Here is a 21,184-nt window from a genome sequence, read left to right as displayed (position 1 = left end):
GGCTGCCTTGACCTTCCTCGCCGCTCAGCCATTTTGTCCCAGTCAGTCCGAGGCTGCAGCTGCAGAGGAGCTACCAAGGAGCTGCAAGAATGCTGTCTGTGCGCGTCGCCGCGGCCGTGGCCCGCGCCCTCCCTCGGCGGGCCGGGCTGGTGAGCGCGGGGCACCGGCGGGAGGAAGGTGGCCCGGTGGGGGCAGCAGCGGGTTGGTGATGGTGCGCTGGCTCGGGAGCTCTTTCTGCAAGGAGGCTGAGGGGCTGTGGCAGGCGCCGCCATCTTGCACTGCTGGCTGCTCCAGCCGGGCCTTACTCGGCCGGGCTGGCGGCGGAAGGGCCTTTGTGTTCGCCATCCGTGCGGCCTGGCGCAGGGTGGTGCAGGGAAAACAGTGACCTTCGTGCTTTCCAGAGATGGGGCCTCAGGAGGATTCCGGTCTTTGGTTGAGGGCGGCTCACGCGGGGCCTTGGGTAAAGGTCAGGGCTTGGGTGCTAGATGTGTGAAGCCCGCTCGGACACGCGAGGCCCGGCCCCGCGGGGTCTCCGGGACTCCCTCGCTGAAGGTCAGAGTGAGCTGGGGAAGCCTGACATATGAAGGTCAGCGGGCCCCGGCATTGCACCTCTGCCCGAAGGTCAGTTCAGAGGAGAGCAAAACATGAAGCTGGTTTTTTGAGTACTTCGGCGACCTGTTCGTGCTGAATACTGAGACTATTGTGAAAACACAGAGCAGGTGCAAGTATGCATTTCATGTAGCGGATACCGTGACAGCAGTGAAGCTGGCTTCTAAATTGTCCAAATCTAGCAGAAGGGTTTGCTCTGTGGTACTTCGACATGTTTTAAGATTCCGTCCCTGTGGAATTGTTAGACAGTGATTGAGAACGCAAGGAAAATAGAACATAGGTTGGAAAATGCCTGTAAAGGTCAATGTCCTTCATTACTTATCTCGAAGTTAAGAACGTAACCCTTAAATCCTATGTAAGCGTTTTTACATTTACTTATTTTCTCCGTCGTAAAAGTAGTGTCAGTTTGAAAGGTGAAATAGACTGGCCATTTTACTTCCCTAACACAACCGCTGGTAGCATATTGGGTTTCTTTTATCAAAAGGCATTGTCAACGATTTCATCCAGGTCCTATAGACACTTCAGAATGGATCGTGACCAATCACAGCATTAAAATCTGAAGGAGAAGGAGGGGTCCAGATTGATGCAGGTTTTGTTGAAGGCAGTTAAAAAAATTGCATATGCCATATCTCTTAATTTCTAGTCAAATTCCAACATTGACAGTTTTTTGTTTGCTAGTTTTTTTAAATAGGTAATTTATTGAGATTTGCTCCTTCTAGGAAGCAGTTTATATTATTGACAATTTATAGAAATCAAATGAAATAAACCTCTAAGGTCAAAATAATAGTACCTGATGCCTTTAAAGGGAAAGATACTCTGTTAACTGTTGCTTGTACTTACAGTGTACCAGAAACTGCAAATAAGTTTTTACATATCAAAATGTATTTTCTCATCTTATTAATAGTCTTACAATTTTAAGTAAGATATTGTGAGTATAATTAATATTTTAGCAGGTAACTTGATCAAACTAGGCCAACATCCAAGCTTGCCAGTTTTATAAAGGATTTTTATAAATCAGATTAAAAAAAAAATGTCTTTGTCTTAGGTCTCCAAAAATACTTTGGGATCATCCTTTATTGCCGCAAGGAATCTCCATGCCTCTAACACTTGTCTTCAGAAGACTGGTAAGTCATTATTTCTAAATCTACACCACACCTACTACCTTATCGTTAAATGAAAAATAAGTTATATAGTTGTTGCAGGATTTCCCCCCATTTGTTAATTTTTTCTCTCAATTTTAGTTACTGCAGAACCTCAGATTCTTAACCCACAGTGTGCCATTTAGTCCTGTCTTGGTAGGTTTGCTTTTCGTAGTGAAATGAACTACAGTTGCATATTTCTCTTTTGACGTTAGTACAGCTTCTTTGTTCTGATAATGTACCCTTGAGTGGAAACAGAATGCACATATGTCAGGTGGTGGGCATACTTTCTGATCTATGAGAGTTTTTTCCTCTTCTAAAAAATATTACAAAAAGTAGACAGTTTTTACCTCTGTGTTTTTCAAAGGCAGTAGCTGCTGATCTATGAATTTGCACATTGCAAATTCTATATAGAAGTGGGGAGGTAAGCATAGGAATCAAAGAAGTAGAAAATAGAAAATATTTTAAGGATATTGCTTAATTTTATTAGCTTCTTAACTGTCTTATGAAGTTTCAGTCACTTGGTTTGTTTTCAGAGTGGTAGATGTCAAGCTTTTTTGAATAGAACTGTATGTGTTGCATTTTGGAATATAATTTGATTATTTTGATCACAATACTAGTATTTATGTTGTTAGGCAAATAGGTTTTGAAAAGAAACTGGGACCAGATTAGTTTTTGTAATGGAATTGTCCTCTCTCAATAGGCACTGCTGAGATGTCCTCTATTCTTGAAGAGCGGATTCTTGGAGCCGATACCTCTGTTGACCTTGAGGAGACTGGGCGTGTCTTAAGTATTGGAGATGGTATTGCCCGAGTACATGGGCTGAGGAATGTTCAAGCAGAAGAAATGGTAGAGTTTTCTTCAGGCTTGAAGGTAAGTTATAAAATGATATTTTGCTGTTTCAGGGTTTGGAGTCTTCACTTAGTTATTCATTTAGGCTTTTAGGGTTTTTGTGGTTTCAAATAGATTGAGAAAATTAATTTAAGGGTTTTTACTCTAGAGACTTGATTTACACATAAGTTGTAGACATTAGCCCCTAAATATATACTTTAGTAAATCTTCAACCAAATTCTGAGAAGTTCAAGTTCGTCCTTTGTAAGCTGTTAAGATCATCTTATACAAAAGCGTTTGATAACTTGCATTAAATTCATTTCTGGTGGAAAGTTCAAAGTCATTGACTTTGTATTTCTAGTAAGAGTAGATCTATGATTGGTAGAGGTGAGTTACTGGTGTGACTGTCATAAGCTCCCTGATGATACAAGTTCACTTCTTTCTGTTAGGTTGAACCTAGTTGGCCAGTGGAACGAGAAGTAAAAGTAGTAGGATTCATGGGTTCTCTGAGGAAAGCAGAGCCTGATACTAGATGGACCAGGGGCAGTAGGATTATCTACTAAGTACACAGGGGAAAGGATCAACTTGGTCCTCTTGCTAGTATCTGGATATAGAAAAAGAGCTGCTTAATGTGGAAGACTAATTGTAGAGCCGAAAGTTTTATCAGTATCTGTAAAACCTTGACTAAAATTTTTTTTTTTAATTTATCTTTATTGTTGAAAATATTAAAAATTCAACCTCTTTTATCTTCAGTGTGTATATGTTATGCCTTTGAAAGGTTAGGCTGAAATAGATGAACTCTTGAGTCTCCTTTTAGCTTTTAAGAGTTGGTCCATTCCAATAGAACTTTCTGCAGTGATAGAAATATTCTGTGCCTGTGCTGTTTAATATGTTAACTAGTATATGTATGAGACCATTGAGCATGTAAAAGATGGCTCGTGTGACTAAGGGACCAAATTTTAAGAATTTGAGTTTAAGAAGCCACATGTGGTTAGTGACTGTTATATTGAAGTCAGGGATTTTGACTAAATATTCAGTACCTCCAGTGATACTCTGATATTCCTTTGTATTTTAAGTACTTCTCCAGATCTTTCATTACTGTCCAGACAGAGTTTCTGGAATATACTTTTTGTTTTAGTCATAACATAGGGACTAAAAATCTTACCTTTTAAAAAATTTTTTTTTTAGTATATCTTTATTGATTTCAGAGAGAGGAAGGGGGAGTGAGAGAGAGAGACACATCAATGATGAGAGAGTCATTGATTGGCCACCTCCTGCATGCCCTGACTGGGGATCGAGCCTGCAACCTGTGCATGTGCCCTTACCAGGAAATGAACTGTGATCTCCTGGATCCTAGGTTGAGGCTCAACTGCTGAGCCACGCCCGGCTTGGCAAAATCTTACCATTTTGAAATATGGTTATAATGATAAGAGATGACCCAAGTACTATTATATTACGAAAATTTGATCTTGATTGGGTAGCTTTTAATTAATTTCACTTTCTATTAACCTGACAAGTAGAGATTCTCAGTAGATAATTAAACTGTTTATAGAGCTTCTTACAGATCAAAAGATGCAAATCAAGTATGTCTTAAATTTTTCAGTTGTTTTTCATCACTTTATTTCATATTGATCACTCAGCTCAAAACATGGTCAAAGGAAATGCAGTAGAAAAAGCTTAACATGTTCAGTTTCTTTGCTTCTATGTACTCTGAGTATATGATAAGAAGCTTGTTAGGTTGATAATGTTATTCTAAGATTAGTCAAGGGAACATGTTGCTATTTTAAAAGTCTTTAAACAATATTTATTGGTTTTTAGAGAGAGAAACATTAATTTATTGTTCCACTTATTTATGCATTTGTTGTTTGATTCCTATATATGTCCCCTGACTGGGGATCGAGCCTGCAATCTTGGCATATTGGGATGATGCTCTAACCAACTAAACTCTCTGGTCAGGCACTATTTTAAAAGTTTTAACCAAAGAAGATTATTTACTAGAAAAATCCTTAGGAGTAAACCAGATCTAAAGGACAATACTGCCTTTCCCCCCCTAGCTGTTTTTCATATCATGTAGTGTTGGTGTGTGGGGAGAAGAGCCACTCGAGTTCACTGGTGGTCAATTGTCTTTTATGTAGGGTATGTCTCTGAACTTGGAACCCGACAATGTTGGTGTTGTCGTGTTTGGAAATGATAAACTGATTAAGGAAGGAGATATTGTGAAGCGAACAGGAGCCATTGTGGATGTTCCCGTTGGTGAGGAGCTGCTGGGCCGTGTAGTAGATGCCCTTGGTAATGCCATTGATGGAAAGGTAGGTTTATCATTCATTAAATGTGGTTGTAGTTTTTAACAAATATGAACACTGATTGTTCTGAGATTTCTTTTTATTGTTTAACAGGGTCCAATTGGTTCCAAGACCCGCAGGCGAGTTGGCTTGAAAGCCCCTGGGATCATTCCTCGAATCTCTGTGCGGGAACCAATGCAGACTGGCATTAAGGCTGTGGATAGCTTGGTGCCAATTGGTCGTGGTCAGCGTGAGCTGATTATTGGTGACCGACAGACTGGGTAAAGACTCAGTAGCTTGTTCAAAGTTCTAACTAAAATTGACTCTATGAAAAGATTACTTTGTAGCGTTGGAATGATAGATGCTCTGGATATAATGGGGAGAAAAGAATGTGATATGTGGATTAGTCGTAGTGAAGTTTTAATTGTGAAGTTCTTTGAAATATTTAGTTAATTTGTTTACTTATGTTTGATTAATGTTTTTCTTTGATTTATGGTTTTATGTTTACTTTTGCTTTTTAAAGCAAAACATCAATTGCTATTGACACAATCATTAACCAGAAACGTTTCAATGATGGAACTGATGAAAAGAAGAAGTTATACTGTATCTATGTTGCTATTGGTCAGAAGAGATCCACTGTTGCCCAGTTGGTGAAGAGACTTACAGATGCAGGTATTTAAAAGAACTTTAGTCCCATTGCTGTTACCTGGGAGTCCTATAGCTGCCAGTCTTAGAATAGTGTATACTTTTAATGAAAGCTGATTTTAATTACTCCTTAATGGACTTAACTATCAATGTAATTAATAGGTAAAAGAAAAACAGTACGTAAAAACTGGCATAAAACAACAATAAATTTTAAGCTTTTATCAATTTCTTTAAAGTAGAAGCTGTTTGATTAATCTTAGTAGGAAATCACTTAGTAGTAAAGCATTTAGATAATTTTCATTACAGTAGCCTCTAATTTAAAAATAACAATATTGACAGCCGTGTAAAACTTAAAATCTATTTTCTCCTCAGATGCCATGAAGTACACCATTGTGGTTTCAGCTACTGCTTCTGATGCTGCCCCACTTCAGTACCTGGCTCCTTATTCTGGCTGTTCTATGGGAGAATATTTTAGGGATAATGGCAAACATGCTTTGATCATCTATGACGACTTATCCAAACAGGTCAAGAGATGTATTTTTAGACTCTCTTTGTATGTTTGTACTATAGTGAAAGTTGACCAAATGTAGCTTCTGTCTAATAGATGGATTTTATAACCCTTTTCTGTACTGTAGGCTGTTGCTTATCGTCAGATGTCTTTGCTGCTACGCCGACCCCCCGGTCGTGAGGCCTATCCTGGTGATGTGTTCTACCTACACTCCCGTCTGCTAGAGAGAGCAGCCAAAATGAATGATTCTTTTGGCGGTGGCTCCTTGACTGCTTTACCAGTCATAGAAACACAAGCTGGTGATGTGTCTGCTTACATTCCAACAAATGTCATTTCCATCACCGATGGACAGGTATCATTTTTATGTTTAATATAAATGTAAAAGCTGAGGATGATTCCAAGGCATTGGTTGAGAATAGTGGTTATGAACTGATTTGTTAAAAGCTTTTTAATTTTTTATTACAGAAAATTTCAAATGTGTGCAAAAGTAAAGAGGATAGTATAGCAAAACACTGTATGTTTCACCTATTTATCAATTTATGATATAGAGTACTTTGTTCTTGCTTCATTTTTACCCCTGCTATTCTTCCCCCTAGATAATTTTGAGCAAATCCTAGAGCTCATATCACTTCATCTGTATATATTTTAATAAAATGTTACCTTTTTTTCATGTCATGCACATCTCCTAATCTCAGCAATGAAATATGTAGGTTGATTTTGGTTGTGAAAGAGTTGCGGGGCTATTTACCATAAGAAATCATTGAGCATTCCTCCTCAGTGTTTTTGGGCTTCAGTTTTTTAGCAGCGTCTTAGTTTTGAAATGTTGATTTCTTTAAGTTTGCTAGCATGCGTATTCTCCTTACATTGTAGATCTTCTTGGAAACAGAATTGTTCTACAAAGGCATTCGCCCTGCCATTAATGTTGGTTTGTCTGTGTCCCGTGTTGGATCTGCTGCCCAAACCAGGGCCATGAAGCAGGTAATTTGCATCACTTTGTTGAGGAGAGGTATCATTGGGTTTAAATTCAGAGTGTATTTATATAGTGCTTCTGTGTCATTGAGTTTAGTATTTTTGTATTGTAGGAGTTAACCAATTTTATATTTCAGGTGGCAGGTACCATGAAGCTGGAATTGGCTCAGTATCGTGAGGTTGCTGCTTTTGCTCAGTTCGGTTCTGATCTCGATGCTGCCACTCAACAGCTCTTGAGTCGTGGTGTGCGTCTGACTGAGCTGCTGAAGCAAGGACAGTATTGTGAGTTCTCTTTATTTAGTCAAGTTCGTACTGTGTGGGAATATCACATAGCTTCCTACAAGCTGTAATATGTGCTGTTGTTTTTAATGAGAGGTACTGCCTTTTGAATGCAGTTGATGCCCATCTTATTTAATCAAAGTACAGACAGTTCTTACCATTTAAGTGTAAATGCTACAAACTTGATAACCAGCAAAACTTACTAAATATATTTAATAATTTGGTGGAATTAAGACTTATTAGATGCTCTCCCCGCCCCACTATATTGAGTGTAGAATTTGGCGGTGTATTTTAAAGAATGTTAGTATGCATTTATCTTGTTATAAAATTGCAGCAAATTATTTATACCCAAAACAGTATAAACACTGCCAGATGATAAATAGTGCATATGGAATATGCCCTAATATTATACTTTAGGGATTGCAAATGTAAGAAAAATAGTTTCCTGGGGAGGGAGGTGGGATGGAGTTTCTTACTGAGAATCTGAAAATAGGTGATACGAAGAGACATGTTAATGGAGGAAAAAGTAAGTTTCTCTGACTTTGGTAACATGGTGTTTATTTGAATAACTTACTGTCATCCTTTTGTTTTTTTTTTCAGCTCCCATGGCTATTGAAGAGCAAGTGGCTGTTATTTATGCCGGTGTAAGGGGGTATCTTGATAAACTGGAGCCCAGCAAGATCACAAAGTTTGAGAATGCTTTCTTGTCTCATGTTATCAGCCAACATCAAGCCCTGTTGGGCAATATCAGGTTTGAACACAATTGATGGCCTCTTTTTTAGCAAAGCCTTGCTAAAATTCTTTTGTATTTTGTAGTTAGCCTAGGCATTGAATTTTTGTCCAGGTCAGAACTGATGATATGCTTTTATTTCCAAATAGGGCTGATGGAAAGATCTCTGAACAGTCAGATGCAAAGCTGAAAGAAATTGTAACAAACTTCTTGGCTGGATTTGAAGCTTAAACTCCTGTGGATTCACGTCAAATGCCAGTTTGGTTTTATCATTGTTTCTTCTAGTAATCGGTTCCATTTGTAAAAGGATTACTCTCATACTCCAGATGTACAGAAATCACCTTAAAAATAAAAGTTCCATATTGCTTGGTGGTTTCCTGTAGTTTGAGTGATTCCTTTAAAACAGCTGCGATTACTTTGAGGAATTGGTAAACATTGCTTTGTAGCTTATTTTACTTGACTATTAATCTGAGTGGGCTTAGATAATTCACAGCTAAGTTCTTCGCAAGATTCTAGAGTGCTTTGTATTTGATTACAGAGAAATTCATTAACTGGATATCGGTGGCAAAGTTCACATTTGGTAATGTTGAGGAGCCTCATTGGCTTCTCTGCATAAAAAATTACTGGAAACGAAAAGAATGGGATGTCGAAAAATTTCAAGGAAGTTTAAAAAATGCCGAGTGAAGTATCAAAGACTGGGACAAAAATTGAGAAGGGAGCCCCAGCTGGTTTTCTCAGGTTAGAGCATCAGCCCTCGAACTGAAGGGCATGTATCTCTGTTGCAGACTCCATCCCCGGCAGGGCACATGCTGGTGTGGGAGGCAACCAATTGATGTGTCTCTCACATCGATGTTTTTCTCCTCTCCCTCTCTGAAAAGCAATGAAAAAGTATCCTTTGGTGAGGATTAAACAAAAAAAATTGAGAAGGGAGAGATCAGAACAAATTGCATTGTGAACATTTATCAATATCTTACTGTATAGCTTGTTAATGTACTTTTTTTTTTTTTTTTTTTTTTCTATCCTCACCCAAGGATATTTTTTCCATTGCTTTTCAGAGAGTGGAAAGCGGGGAGGGGAGAGTTAGAAACATTGATGTGAGAGAGACATCGATTGGATGCCTCCTGCTCACACACCAACCAGGGCTGGGGATTGAACCTGCAACTGAGGTATGTGCCCTTGCAGGAATCGAACCCAGGACCCTTCAGACTGTGGGCTGACGCTCTAACCACTGAGCCAAGCCAGCTAGGGCATTAACGTACCTTTTTATAAGCATCTCTTAATTATAATTAATCAAGTTAGTCATTTTTTTATGGTTGGTATTTTTGGTCTTATTTAGGAAATCTTTATTCTGTAGTGACAAAGATAACTATTTTCTACTAAGTGTTTTAAAGGTTTGCTTTTGTCATCAAAGAGATTAATTCGTGTCATATTAGAGTTCTCCAGAGAACTATGACAAAGAGAATGTATATATGTATATATAATGAGATTGTGGGGTTTGGCAAGCTCAATTGGGCAGGTTGGTAGGTTGGAGACCCAGGGAACAGTTGCGACTGGAGGCAAAATTCCTTCCTTTGTGGATCTCTTACGGCCTTCAACTGGATGAGACCCACCCATATGAAAAATAATAAACTTTACTCAAAAGTCTACTGATAATATTAAGTGTTAGTCATGTCTAAGAAATACCTTCACAGCAATATCTAGACTAGTGTTTAACCAAAGACTGGGTACCATAGCCTAGACAAGTTGATATAAGGTTGACCATCACAATTCATCTGGAGTTACTATTTTTATGTAGAGATCAGGAATCTTTTTTCTCCCTTTTCCATATGCATATCCAATTTTTTTAGCTCCATTTATTAAATGGCTCCTCCTCTCTTAACCTGTTCATCATGACACCTATGTTCTTTTACCATTTTTTAATTTTGTTTGTTTTTAAATATGTCTTTATTGATTTGTAGAGAAGAGAGGGAGGGAGAAGGAGAGATAGAAGCATCATTGAGAGAGAAACATCAATTGGCTGCCTCCTGCATGCCCCCTACTAGGGATCGAGCCCACAACCTGGGCATGTACCCTGACTGGGAATCAAACCAGTGACTTTGTGGTTCATGGGTTGACACTGAACCACTGAGCCACACCAGCTGGACATAGTTATTTTTTTAAAACTAGAATCCAAGCAAAATTTATGTATTATGTATACTTTGTCTATTTCATTCTCTTTAAATCTAGAATATTTCATTCGTCTTTTTATTGTTTGCCATGACAGATTTTTTTGAGGAGTCAACTAGTCCTTTTTAGGACATTCTACATTTTGAAATTGATTGGAGTCTCAAATCAGATCCAATATGTCTTGTTATTCAAATTGTTCCAGGGCTGGCCATTGTGAGCTCTTTCCATTGGCTCCTGTGATCCTTTGATGGTGCCCCAGTTTTGTGTGTGTAGGTGTGCTTCTTGGATCTGCGAGACACTCTAAGCTTACCTTACGTATTTCCTGCTCCAGCCCTAGAAAGAGTCATGGTTTTGTTTTATAAGTTTTCTATGTATACTGGATATGAGTCCTTTGTAGGACAAATGTATCATAAATTTTTATTCTGTGGCTTGCCATTCACTCTTAACGGTTTTTGATTTTAAAAAAAAAAAAGTACCCCCTTATACAGTAGGTTGTCTTCTGTGACAATAGATATCCAAGTTTTTCCATCCTTAAACTATTTTGACCAGAGTTGGTCTTTTTAGTCCCTTACCTCACTTTCAGGAAAATTCGGGTTTTGATGGTACCCACTCTAATCCATGCTTTGATCTAGGGCAGACCTCTTCCACCACACAGCTTATCTTTGGGCACAGAAGCCTCCTTCTGAATGTTTTTCTAGTGTATTATATTCCTGCCCTGTCCTAACCCTCTGTTCCATTCCTCAGTCTACTCAGCTTCTAACCTTGGTGACAAAATCCAGCCTCTCCACTTTTTGACATAGACTTGGCAAATTTAGTAACTACTGACTCCTGCCCTCATGTTTTTGGACCACAGTCTCTGCTTGGCCAGGTTCTGGTCCTGGGGTCTCGTCTGGCTTTAGCTAGTTGGTTAGTACCCCTGCCAGGTTTACTCGTTTCCTGGGAGGGGAGGGATCTGGACAGTATATTTCAGGAACCTTAAAAATGTTTATATTCTTTGACTTGTAATTAACCATGAAGAATTTTAACAAAGATTTATATAAAAGATATTTATCATAGTAATATTTCTAAAAGCATTAGGGAAATGCTAAGAAAGTATCAGTATATTCACTTGAGAAATTATGCAAAAGTGAAAATGATGTTAAAGAGTTTCTTTTTAATTATTTGGGGTTTGTAATAAACTCACACAGTAAAAATTCAGAGGCCCAAAATGGCATGAAGAGAAAAGTAGGTCTCCTTCCCTTCTATGTCCCTCAGCCCCATCCCCACCTCAGAGGGGATTTAAAATTGTGAGTTTGTGTGTGTGTCCTTTCCCCTCCTCACCCAAATATATTTGATGATTGTTCCATAGCAACACACAAATAGCTTCCTCTTGTTTTTGTTAATCCTCACTCAAGGATATTTTCCTCCATTGATTTTTAAAAAGAGTAGAAGGGAGGGAACGAGAATGAGAGAGAGAGAAACATTCATGTGAGAGAGACCCCATTGGTTGCTCCCTGCATGCGCACTGAGACTGGGGCCAGGTACGTGCCCTGGAATGGGAATTGAACCCGCCACCCTTTGGTACGCAGGCAGACGCTCTCATCACTGAGCCAAACCTGCCAGGGTGCGTCCTTATTTTTTATACTTCGTATGATTTTATTCTCAAGATATATCACACAATAGGCTAACTCTCCCTCCAACGAGCACACCCGCTTGCCTTTCCCCTCCCCCTCCCCCTCTTCCTTTTCTTCCCCCACAGGCATGCATCTCTTAAACTCTAAGCCCTCCCACCCCCCATGAGGCTTTTAACCAGGGCAGCAATGGGCAGTTCCTCCCAGGTAAACCCCCTGAACCTGTCCCCAGGGCCGGCCCCCTTTTCTCTCACTTAAGAAAGCCAAAGCAGCACAGCCTAGGCTCATTTTCCTGCCTAGTCTCTTTCTAGGCCTGCCCTTGTTTCACTATCCCCAGCTTTAATAAACATCCTCTAAAAATAATAATTAAAAAGATCTCATAATATATTGAGGCAATTCATGGATGGACATTTCCTTGCTTCAAATATTTTCTAGAATAACCATGCTGCTATGAATAACTAACTGCATACATATTTCACTTTGCACATGGGGGAATGTATTTGGAGGGTAAATTCTTCAACGTGGAAATATTGGGTCAAGAGATAGGTGCATCTTAAATTTGTATGGCATGGCCAAATTTCTCTTCACAAAGATTTTCAGTTTTACATTGCAAGAGTGTTCTTTTTGGCCAGCACTCTGCTATCAAACATTTTGTTAGGAAAGATTTATTTAAGGACTTTAGAAAATACTTATGAAACATTAAGTTAAAAAAGCAAGACTCCACCTTGGCCAGTGTGGCTCAATTGGTTGGAGCGTCCTGTGCACCAAAAGGAATTGATCAACCTCTCACATCGATCAATGTTTCTCCCCCACCCCCCTAAAAATCAATGATTAAATTTTTTTTTTTTACAAAGCAAGACTCCAAATTTTATGTACAGTAAGCTTAATGATGCAAATATATATTATTGGAAGAGACTGTCAAAATATTAATGGGTTATCTTAAATGTATTGACCATTAAATTTCATTATTTCATAATTGCTGTAGTGTTATTTAACTTTGTTAGTAAAATGTCCCCAAATTGTCATAGACCCTTGAATATAGTACACATTTTACTTGTCTTTTCACTCAACACCTGTCCAGGTGATGAACTTAATAAATGTTTGAGGAATGAATAATATTTTCCAGCAGCTTCGAAAAACATTTGCAATTTGAAATCTTGCCACCAGGTGGTGGGAGAGATTTAGAATTCAGGGATCTTTGAAACCTGAGCCTTGAAAATCAAGCACAATGTACCATGAAAGCTTGTAGGACTTTCTAAGACTTAAATTATATATATATATAAAATTATAAATTATATATATATATATATATAAAGACAATTGGAATTATATCTAAACTATTTGTTCCAAAATCTTCAAAACTCCCAGGAAAAGTCTTGGTCCTGTCTTTGGCCCATCAGCTTCTTTCATCTCTCCAGTTTGCAGTATTTCATACCCCTCCTGCTAAGGTTTAACCTGTCTTCTTGGTGCCCCCCAAGGCCTCTGCTGCCTCCTGATGGTGCTGCCAGGCTTCCCTTCTTTCTAACCTCACTGCTTTCCAAAGAATTGAACAACCAGATGAATGGATGCAGGCCTTTGAAGTCACCCAGGGCTGGAGGCCACCTCTCCAGCCTTGTAGTGGTGGGACTGGAGATGGGATTACCAAACAACATTTTAGCTCTCCTTGGAATCATTTCACTGTGTCTGGACAGAGCTAGAACCTGCTCAAGGGGCAAACTCCTCTCTAGGCTTGGGGTTGTGCGCTCAGCCTTGGCACCCTTGACCTTCATCCTCTGTCCTTGAGTAGATCTGCCCTAAGAGTGTCTTTGGCTTTGGCTCTGTTTAGAAGGGGAGTGCTCTAACCCAGCTCTCCATCCCTTTAATACATTGTGGTCTCTGGCTACTCTTTCAGCCTCTCTGGGCTTCAGTTTTGGCTCAGGGCACAGGGCTCGGTATTGCTACAAAGCAGGGATGGGTCCCACTTGCCTTGGGACTGTTTTTATGAGGGTGTTATGAGAGTGGAGGAAGAGGAAGGGAGCTCTGGGCTCCTACTGGAGTAGGATTGGTGGTGAGTGTGTTGGGTCTTGAGAATGGAAAAGGGTCTGGGAGGACCTGAGCTCCTGGACGCCCTTTAAGACCCCACTGAGGGACCTAGAATCAAAGGGGGGAAGGTATGGATGACCTTTCCATGACTTTTAGACTAAAACGCTGGGTGATTTGCAGCGGGGCACCTGGGGAACACGGCTCGCCGAAGCATCTACACCTCTCGCGACCGCTGGCATTGTCAGTCCTCAGGCTTTACGGAGCTGACCCTCGGCCCAAGCGACCACCCTCAGATCAGGCCAGGGGCTCCTCCAGCGCCTGCAGGAGCCTGGATTTCTCTGCGAGGAATTCGGTCGAGGGAGGAGGGGGCTCGTGGGCGGGAAGAGAGGCGGATTCGTGCAGGCAACTGGACCAGTTCCTTCCAATCATCCGAGGCTTCCTGAAGGTGGGGGGCTTTTAGGCCTCGCTTGTTGACTGTTGCCTGACACCGCAGCAGTCTGCGCACGTCGGGGTCAGGGCTCCAGGTCCCCGCGCGGCGGGAGGCGGAGCGATCGGCCGGGGCGTCGGTACTGGGCGTGGCCTAGGGCCTGGGGGCGGCCCTCCCGCGAGGACAGGGGCGGCGACGGTCGGGAGCCGGGCTGCGGGACCGCGGGCGGTGACGGCCAGGCCTCCCCGAGCGCCCTCGCTGCTCCGCTCTCCTGCCCACCCGCCCAAGCTCCGGCCATGACGGGCTCACTGTTCAAGGGGAACTTCTGGGTAAGTCCGTGGGGCGCGCGGGCGGGCGCCCCAGGCCCGCACCTCTCCGCGACCGTTCGCCGCGCCGCGCGCCCGGGGCGCCCTGGGGACCCGGTCCTGCTGCTCAGACGCAGAGCCCGAGCGGACGCCCAGCGGAGGATCCCACTCTGCCGCGGCCCAGCCCACCCCGCGTCCGCAAGTCCCCGAGTCCGGTGTCCTGTGCCGCCCGTGCCCGCGGCTGCAAGGACCCCCTCGGACGGTGTGGTCCGAGCCCCATAGAGTTGGGGAACCGAGCCCCAAAGGGAGGGGCGGCCCGTTGGGGAGAGTTGCCGATGGCCCCAGAGGCTGCGCCGTGAGCGGATTTTGGGGAACCTGGGTTCATGGACCAGGGCTGAGCTTCGCCGGGCTGGCAGCGGCGGTCACCCCCCAGGGGATGGTCCTTTCCAGGTCCGTGGAAATGCACAGCCTGTGAGAGTCGAGTTAGCTCCCGACTTTCCCCTGCAGACCGAAGAGGGGGGGTCTCTTGCAGAAGCCTAGTCCCGTCAGGCAGCCCTGTTTCCTGAGCCCCTCCCATCCCCCAGGCCTCCGCCCCAGCCCAGAGCGAGGGCAACGCGTGCGAGACCCTGGGGGGGGGGCACCCACGCTGGGTAGGAGCGGCTCGAGCAGGAGGCAACAGGCCTGGCTGTCCCCCACCCTCCTCTGCCCAGCCTTCTCCCTCCTCAGGTGCCCCTTAAGGGTGTGTACCCCCGCACTTAGAGGAATACTCTCATCCCTTCAGGGCAGGAGCAGGAGCAGGAGTCAGCACACCTCAAAGTGACCTGCAGCTGCCAAGTGGCTCCAGCTCCTTACTTGGGACCTGCTGGCCCTCCATTTTGCTTCACAGCTCCCTGTCCTCTATCTTGGGCTGCTGGGTGGAGAAATCTGGCTCTGTGGCCTCAGGGACAGTCTATATCCTGCCTTGGGAAGTCCCTTTTCCTAGGGGGCTTTTGAGGTTCTCCTGGGATACTGCCTACCTGTGGGGTGCAGGTCTGTGGAACTACACAGAGAAGGTGAATGACCTCACATTCGCGCCGTGAGGAGTTCTGGGAATTTTTAAGGCAGAATATAGGACTTTTGGGTCCCCCAACAGGCATTGTGGGGAAAAGAAGGGCAGAGAGACCCGCCTCCCCCTCTCACTCACAAAGTGTGACACCTAGTTTTCAGATCTACACCCAGATGCCACCTCTTCAGGGAAGGAAGCCTTTCTTGATTGCACCCAGTAGGCTCTGTCACCTCTTACCTGGCACACATTTTGGTCCTTCTTAGCATTTGTTAGTTTATAGTTTTGATTTGGGGGCCTACAAACACGTGAGCGCCTTGTGGACAGGTCCTGTGCTGGCTTTCAACGCCACTGCCCTTGCTCAGGCTGACCTACAGTGGGTGCCCTGCACATAGTTGCTGAATGGTGAGTAAAGTGCATTTGTAAGGCCAACAGGGCTTGTGATGGGGTAAGAGCTGAGGTCTCCATCCTCAGAGGGCTCCCAGGCCACAGTAAGGCAGCCTCCCAGCTGTTTCAGATGCATCCTTGCACATGTGCTTAGGGGAGGGGACAGAAATTAGGTCTGGGTTGGGACTTAGAGGTTAGTTCATGGTCTGGGGGAGAGAACACTCTGGGCTAATACTTTCAAAAAGGTATCTGAGATCCCAAGAGATAGTTTTCAAAGGTTATCTTCTGTCTCTTATTTGCTATCACACTTTATGTCAAATAATAAAAACAATAATAGCTAATATTACTGTGCACAGAGCCTGTGGAAAACCTGTTCTAAATGCATACTACTCATTTAAGCCTCACAACTACCTTATGGTGGTAGCTTACTTACTATCCCATTTTACAGATGAGGAAACTGAGTGGCAGAGAGGTTAAGCAACATTCTCAAGGTCCTCAAGCTATTAAATAGTGGAATAGGATTGCATGGTCCAAATGCTTAGTGCCTCAAGGAGGTAGTGCTCACTAAGAGTATCTTTCCCAGCGTAGCTGTCTGCATGTCTGTCTTCCATGGCAGTATCAGAGGAAGTTGGCGGGTCACCATTGGACCTTCATATGAATATATCTTTCTTCTTCAGCTCCAACCATGAGCTCTTGGAGGGGTTTCACCATCAGCTGGGTCCCCAGCACCTGCCATAGTGCCTTGTATTGGATGCTCAGGAGTCAGGCAGATGGGACAGTTAGCCAGGACTTGGGAAGAGAGGGGCAGATGGGAAACTGTTGGGGACCTCAGAGGCTGCCTGTGAGGCTTTCACACTCTCAGGGGGTAGGGAGGCAAGGCTGTTGAGGGAGTACTGAGGGGCTGGCAATAACTTTCATGAGGCAGGTTGTGATTGGAGAAGGTAGGAAACTTTGGAAACTTAAGTGGGTATCAGCTGGCTGAATTTAATTCATATTCATGGAAAAGCTTTCTCTGTATAAGAGAAATGGGGGAGCCATTGGCAGGGTAAGCCCACCACCTTGGTTAGGCGAGGGAGTGAGGCTTTGTCTTTGAATGCCTGACCTCAAGAATGTGGAGGAGGAAGGGGCAGGAGGAGGGAGAGCCCAGCGGGGGCCGAGGAAGCTGGGCAGGGGCTAGAACGGGCCTGTTCCAGGGTGGAGACCATGGGGAGGGGGAAGGGAGGACACAGGTGGGATGAGCTGCCTCAGGTAGAAGGGGTCAAAGCCATAGGACGGGGCCACCAGGAGCAGGTGAGCAGTAGGGAAGAGGAAAGAAGGGCTCGTGCACAGTGAAGTGGAGAATGAGGTGGGGATCCCAGAAATAAGGAAGTTAGGAGGAGGAACTGGTTTGTGGAGAGACAAAGAGGGGGAGGCAGATGTGATACTAGCAATATCTAACCACATGAGTAGCACTGGTGAGAACCCGGGCCAGCAGCATCTCGGAGCCCCCGCTCCCCAGCTCTCAGCCCCCAGCCCCGTGCCAGGGTTGCTGGACGTGGGGAGGGGACGATCTGGGGAAGGGACAGGGTGCCAGGTGGCAGGATTTGGAAGTATTTCAGTGTTTCAACAACCAGTTCAGACGTCAGCGAGTACTCTCTGATGACTGGTGGTCAACATTCTGGGACTGGGGGATTGGTGGAGATGGCCTCAGCCCCCTGGAAAGGGTGTCCAGACGAGAGAGCATGGAATATTGCATGAAGTACAGAAGTGTCATCAGCGGAGTCTGCGAGGTGGACTGGCCAGGTTCCAATCCCAGGTCTGCCCTTTATTACCTGGGCACCTTAGGCAGTTACTTCAGCTGCCCACCCACCAAGCCTCAGTTTTCCCATTTTCTCATGAATAAAAATGCAGATAATAAGTGTCTGCTCCATAGGACTGTTGAGAGGCTGAGGTCAGAGATAAGTACAGTGCCTGGCACATAAGGAGCACTTGTGATTGTCAGCTATTATTAGCACCGAGGTGACAATTAAAGGAAGTGAAGTGGTCAAAGTTACTCAATTGAGAAAGAATGAAGAGGTAAGACCCCAAAGAAGCACTCTTGGTGAATGCCTGTGTTTAGGCAGAAGGAGAGAGGGTCAAAGAAAGAGAGGCAGAGACATAGGGCTACAGCCAGGAAAGAGCCATCACAGGCCTAAGAGAACATTCCGTGGAAGTTGAGAGGACCATGGTCATCTTGGGTAGATGTTCCCGAAAAGGTATGAGTCAGCACATACTTCATAAACAATCTTATTAAAATGCTCCATGGAAATGCTTACTTAAAGGAACCTTTTGGTGGATCTGTTTGAGAAGGGGAATACTCTATGTTCTTTAAAACTGAGTTTGCCTAACAGGAAGCACGCCTGTGTGTTGTTTCTAAGCGATGCTGTGTAATTTGTCTTGGTTAATGTGGAAGGTGCCTTGCCAGAATAAGACAGGTGGTGACCATGGCTGTGCTTTCCAGAGCTCCAGGGAAATGACTGGGCCACAGTGGAGGGAAAATCACTGTCTTTGGCATGATCAGATAAAAGTGTCTTTCTGATGTGGACATGCACGGGTGACTGGAGAGCCTCCTCCTGAAGATTTAGATGTCCTCCCACCCCAGGAGAGTCCCACATTCCTCATTTGCGCTTGATGTCCAAGCTGTCCCTGTATGTTCTCTAGATTCTGTTTTGACCCAGCCTTTCTGTTCTCAAGGTGCTTGGCTCAGACCGGTGTTCTTCCCCCAACCCCCTGCAGCTGCAGAGAGCTTTGGGAAGTCTTGCGGCTGTCTGAACTTGCTGGGTGCTCCAGGGCTGTCCCTCTGCTCCAAACCTTTGACCAGTTTGGAATCTTGTCCTTCTGCAGCTTTACCAGAACTTAAGCTGGTTCTGCATCTGGCTTAGCGTGGGAGGCTTCTTCTTTTTTTTTTTTTTTAAATAAAGAAGAAAACAAGTTATCACACAGACTCTTTATGCTGACCCCATGTGCTATTTTGTACGATGTTAAGGCTGTTGCTTTAATTTTTTAAAATACTCTTTCTTGGAAACTGGTTCCCCAGAAACACACCACGAGGGTTATTTTGTTTTATCTGGCCTAGTGGCAAAGTGAAAGGTAAAGTCATTGATGATTGCCCCTCTCCAATTTCTTCTCCTAGAGCTGCCAGTGGAATATAGCTTTAAAATAATTATCAAAATTGCCCCAACCGGTTTGGCTCAGTGGTTAGACTGTCAGCCTGAGGACATAAGGGTTCCTGGTTCCATTTGTGTGCAGGAGGCAAGGTGTGTCGTTTTCACGTCAATATTTCTCTCTCTCTCTCCCCCCCCCCCTTTCCACTCTCTCTGAAAAGCAATGGAAAAATATCCCCAGGTGAGGATTTAAAAATAATAATAGTAATAATATTTTTTTCTTATTTTATCTTCTTAAACATTTAAGAAGAAAGGCATAGACCTATCTTTTAAGGAAAATAAAAAATTCTTATTGCTATATATATCTTATTGAGATTGATATATATATATACACCTGAACAACTAGAGAGGCATAGAGGGGTTTTGGCTGGGAAGAGTTAACAAACTTTTTAAAATGTCAGATAATGCAAGCACGTGCTTTAAAAATCCAAATATTTCCAAAAGGTTTATAATGAAAAACAGTGTACTCACTATTTATGTTTTCACAACATGTAAAGATTGTTTATTTCAAAACTAAGTAGTTTAGCCCTGGGCAGCAGGGCTTAATGGTTGGAGCTTCGGCCTGTGCTCCAGAGGATCTTGGGTTTGATTCCCAGTCAAGAGCACATACCTGGGTTGCAGATCCCATCCCCACCCCCGATTGGGGCACATGTGGGAGGTACCCAATCGACGTGTCTGTCACATCAGTGTTTCTCTCCCCCTGTCAGTGTTTTACCCCCTTCCTTCCACTCTCTCTAAAATCAATGGAAAAAATAGCCTCACTCCTTGGGTGAGAATTTAAAACAACAACTAAGTAGAGTCCAGGTGGGGCAAAAGTTGGTTTACAGTTGTTTGTGTGTAAAAATAATACAATTAATATAATAATACAAGAGTCAACTCTGTTTTGTGTACTCACAACTGTAAGCCTACTTTTGCCCCACTGTGTATTATGATTAGACCCTCATTCTGGTTTTTCCTGTACATTCTAATTGCCCATGGGAGGCAACTGATCTCTCACATTGATGTTTTTCTCTCTCTCTCTCTCCCCCTTCCTCTCTCTCTAAAATCAATATTAAAGGCAATGTTTAAAAAAAAAGGAGCTTTAAATAAGAGGAGCTGTTGGCTAGCTTCATAAAATGCCATTGTAATTTTTTTAAAATATCAAACTATTAAAAATTTCCCCTAAATAAATGAAGATGTTTTAAGTTAAGATGTCACCAGGAATTAAAAACCCTCACATATTATGAAAATCCATGAAGATTGCAGAACCATCTGAAATCAGGCAGCAGAGATTTCAGACACTGGCATTCAGACAGCTGCTGTGAGCCTTACAACCTCCAGCAAAGCTTTGTGACCTGCCTCAGACTCCTGGGCTTGTTTCCCAGCACCCTGTGTGTAAGGAAAGCAGGAAAATCAGATTTCTCAAAGACACAGTAGACTGCTGGCTAGTTGTCTTCAGCCTGCTTTTTGGGATTTCTTTATCTTACTTTGTGCATTTGGGGCTGAAAGTTAGAGATCAAGTAGATTTCCACACATCTGACAGAGGTTTGTTTTTTTTTTTCGTGAGAAGAGGAAAGTTTTTTTCCAGTCAGTGAGATGCTCCTGTCTTAAACTCTTTGCACCGTTTGTTTGTGAAAGGACAGCACAAGGCAATTTAAAACCCCAATGTGCAAATCCCTAACATTCATCATTATCTATTTTTGGGAACAATCATAAAGTCTGCAAGCTCCCTGTTCAAATATGGCCGTTGACATCTATAATTTAATGTAAGTATTCATTTTAAGTAAAGTGCTCACTGTGTATAGGAATTTGTATCTCGGAGGTGCGTGATCTATCTACAAAGAAAAATTCGAAATTACTTTATTATAAAAATGCTCCTACAAGTCTTAATTTTGTGTTTTTTTAAAAATATGTTTTTATTGATTTCAGAGAGAGGAAGGGAGAGGGAGGGAGAGATAGAAACATCAGTGATGAGAGGGAGTCATTGATGGGCCACCTCCTGCATGCCCCCGACTGGGGATCGAGCCCCTCACCTGGGCATGTGCCCTGACCAGGAATCGAACTGTGATCTC

At 43.1% G+C, this 21,184-nt stretch overlaps 2 protein-coding genes across 2 annotated transcripts in view; both read left to right on the top strand.

The window, feature by feature from the left end:
• The first annotated feature begins 50 nt into the window (after positions 1 to 50).
• On the top strand, positions 51 to 8,367 carry ATP5F1A (ATP synthase F1 subunit alpha). Its single transcript, XM_016225044.2, has 12 exons — positions 51 to 149; positions 1,655 to 1,733; positions 2,452 to 2,621; positions 4,715 to 4,888; positions 4,976 to 5,142; positions 5,385 to 5,533; positions 5,879 to 6,030; positions 6,142 to 6,366; positions 6,885 to 6,992; positions 7,121 to 7,265; positions 7,863 to 8,013; positions 8,142 to 8,367. Exons 1-12 carry the CDS (start codon positions 90 to 92, stop codon positions 8,221 to 8,223), a joined length of 1,662 nt encoding a protein of 553 aa, XP_016080530.1. The 5' UTR covers positions 51 to 89; the 3' UTR covers positions 8,224 to 8,367.
• A 6,110-nt stretch (positions 8,368 to 14,477) lies between these two features.
• Positions 14,478 to 21,184, top strand: part of PSTPIP2 (proline-serine-threonine phosphatase interacting protein 2) — a 68,389-nt gene continuing 61,682 nt past the window's right edge. The window contains exon 1 of the mRNA XM_087819073.1: positions 14,478 to 14,546. Within this exon, the coding sequence (XP_087675199.1) occupies positions 14,514 to 14,546 (33 nt within the window). The 5' untranslated portion in view covers positions 14,478 to 14,513. The remainder of the gene's footprint in view (positions 14,547 to 21,184) is intronic.

The sequence above is a fragment of the Miniopterus natalensis genome, chromosome 7, assembly GCF_054644295.1.
Source record: "Miniopterus natalensis isolate mMinNat1 chromosome 7, mMinNat1.hap1, whole genome shotgun sequence".
Taxonomy (NCBI): domain Eukaryota; kingdom Metazoa; phylum Chordata; class Mammalia; order Chiroptera; family Miniopteridae; genus Miniopterus; species Miniopterus natalensis.
Note: the sequence above shows the minus strand (reverse complement) of the source record. Positions and strands in the feature narration are given on the sequence as shown.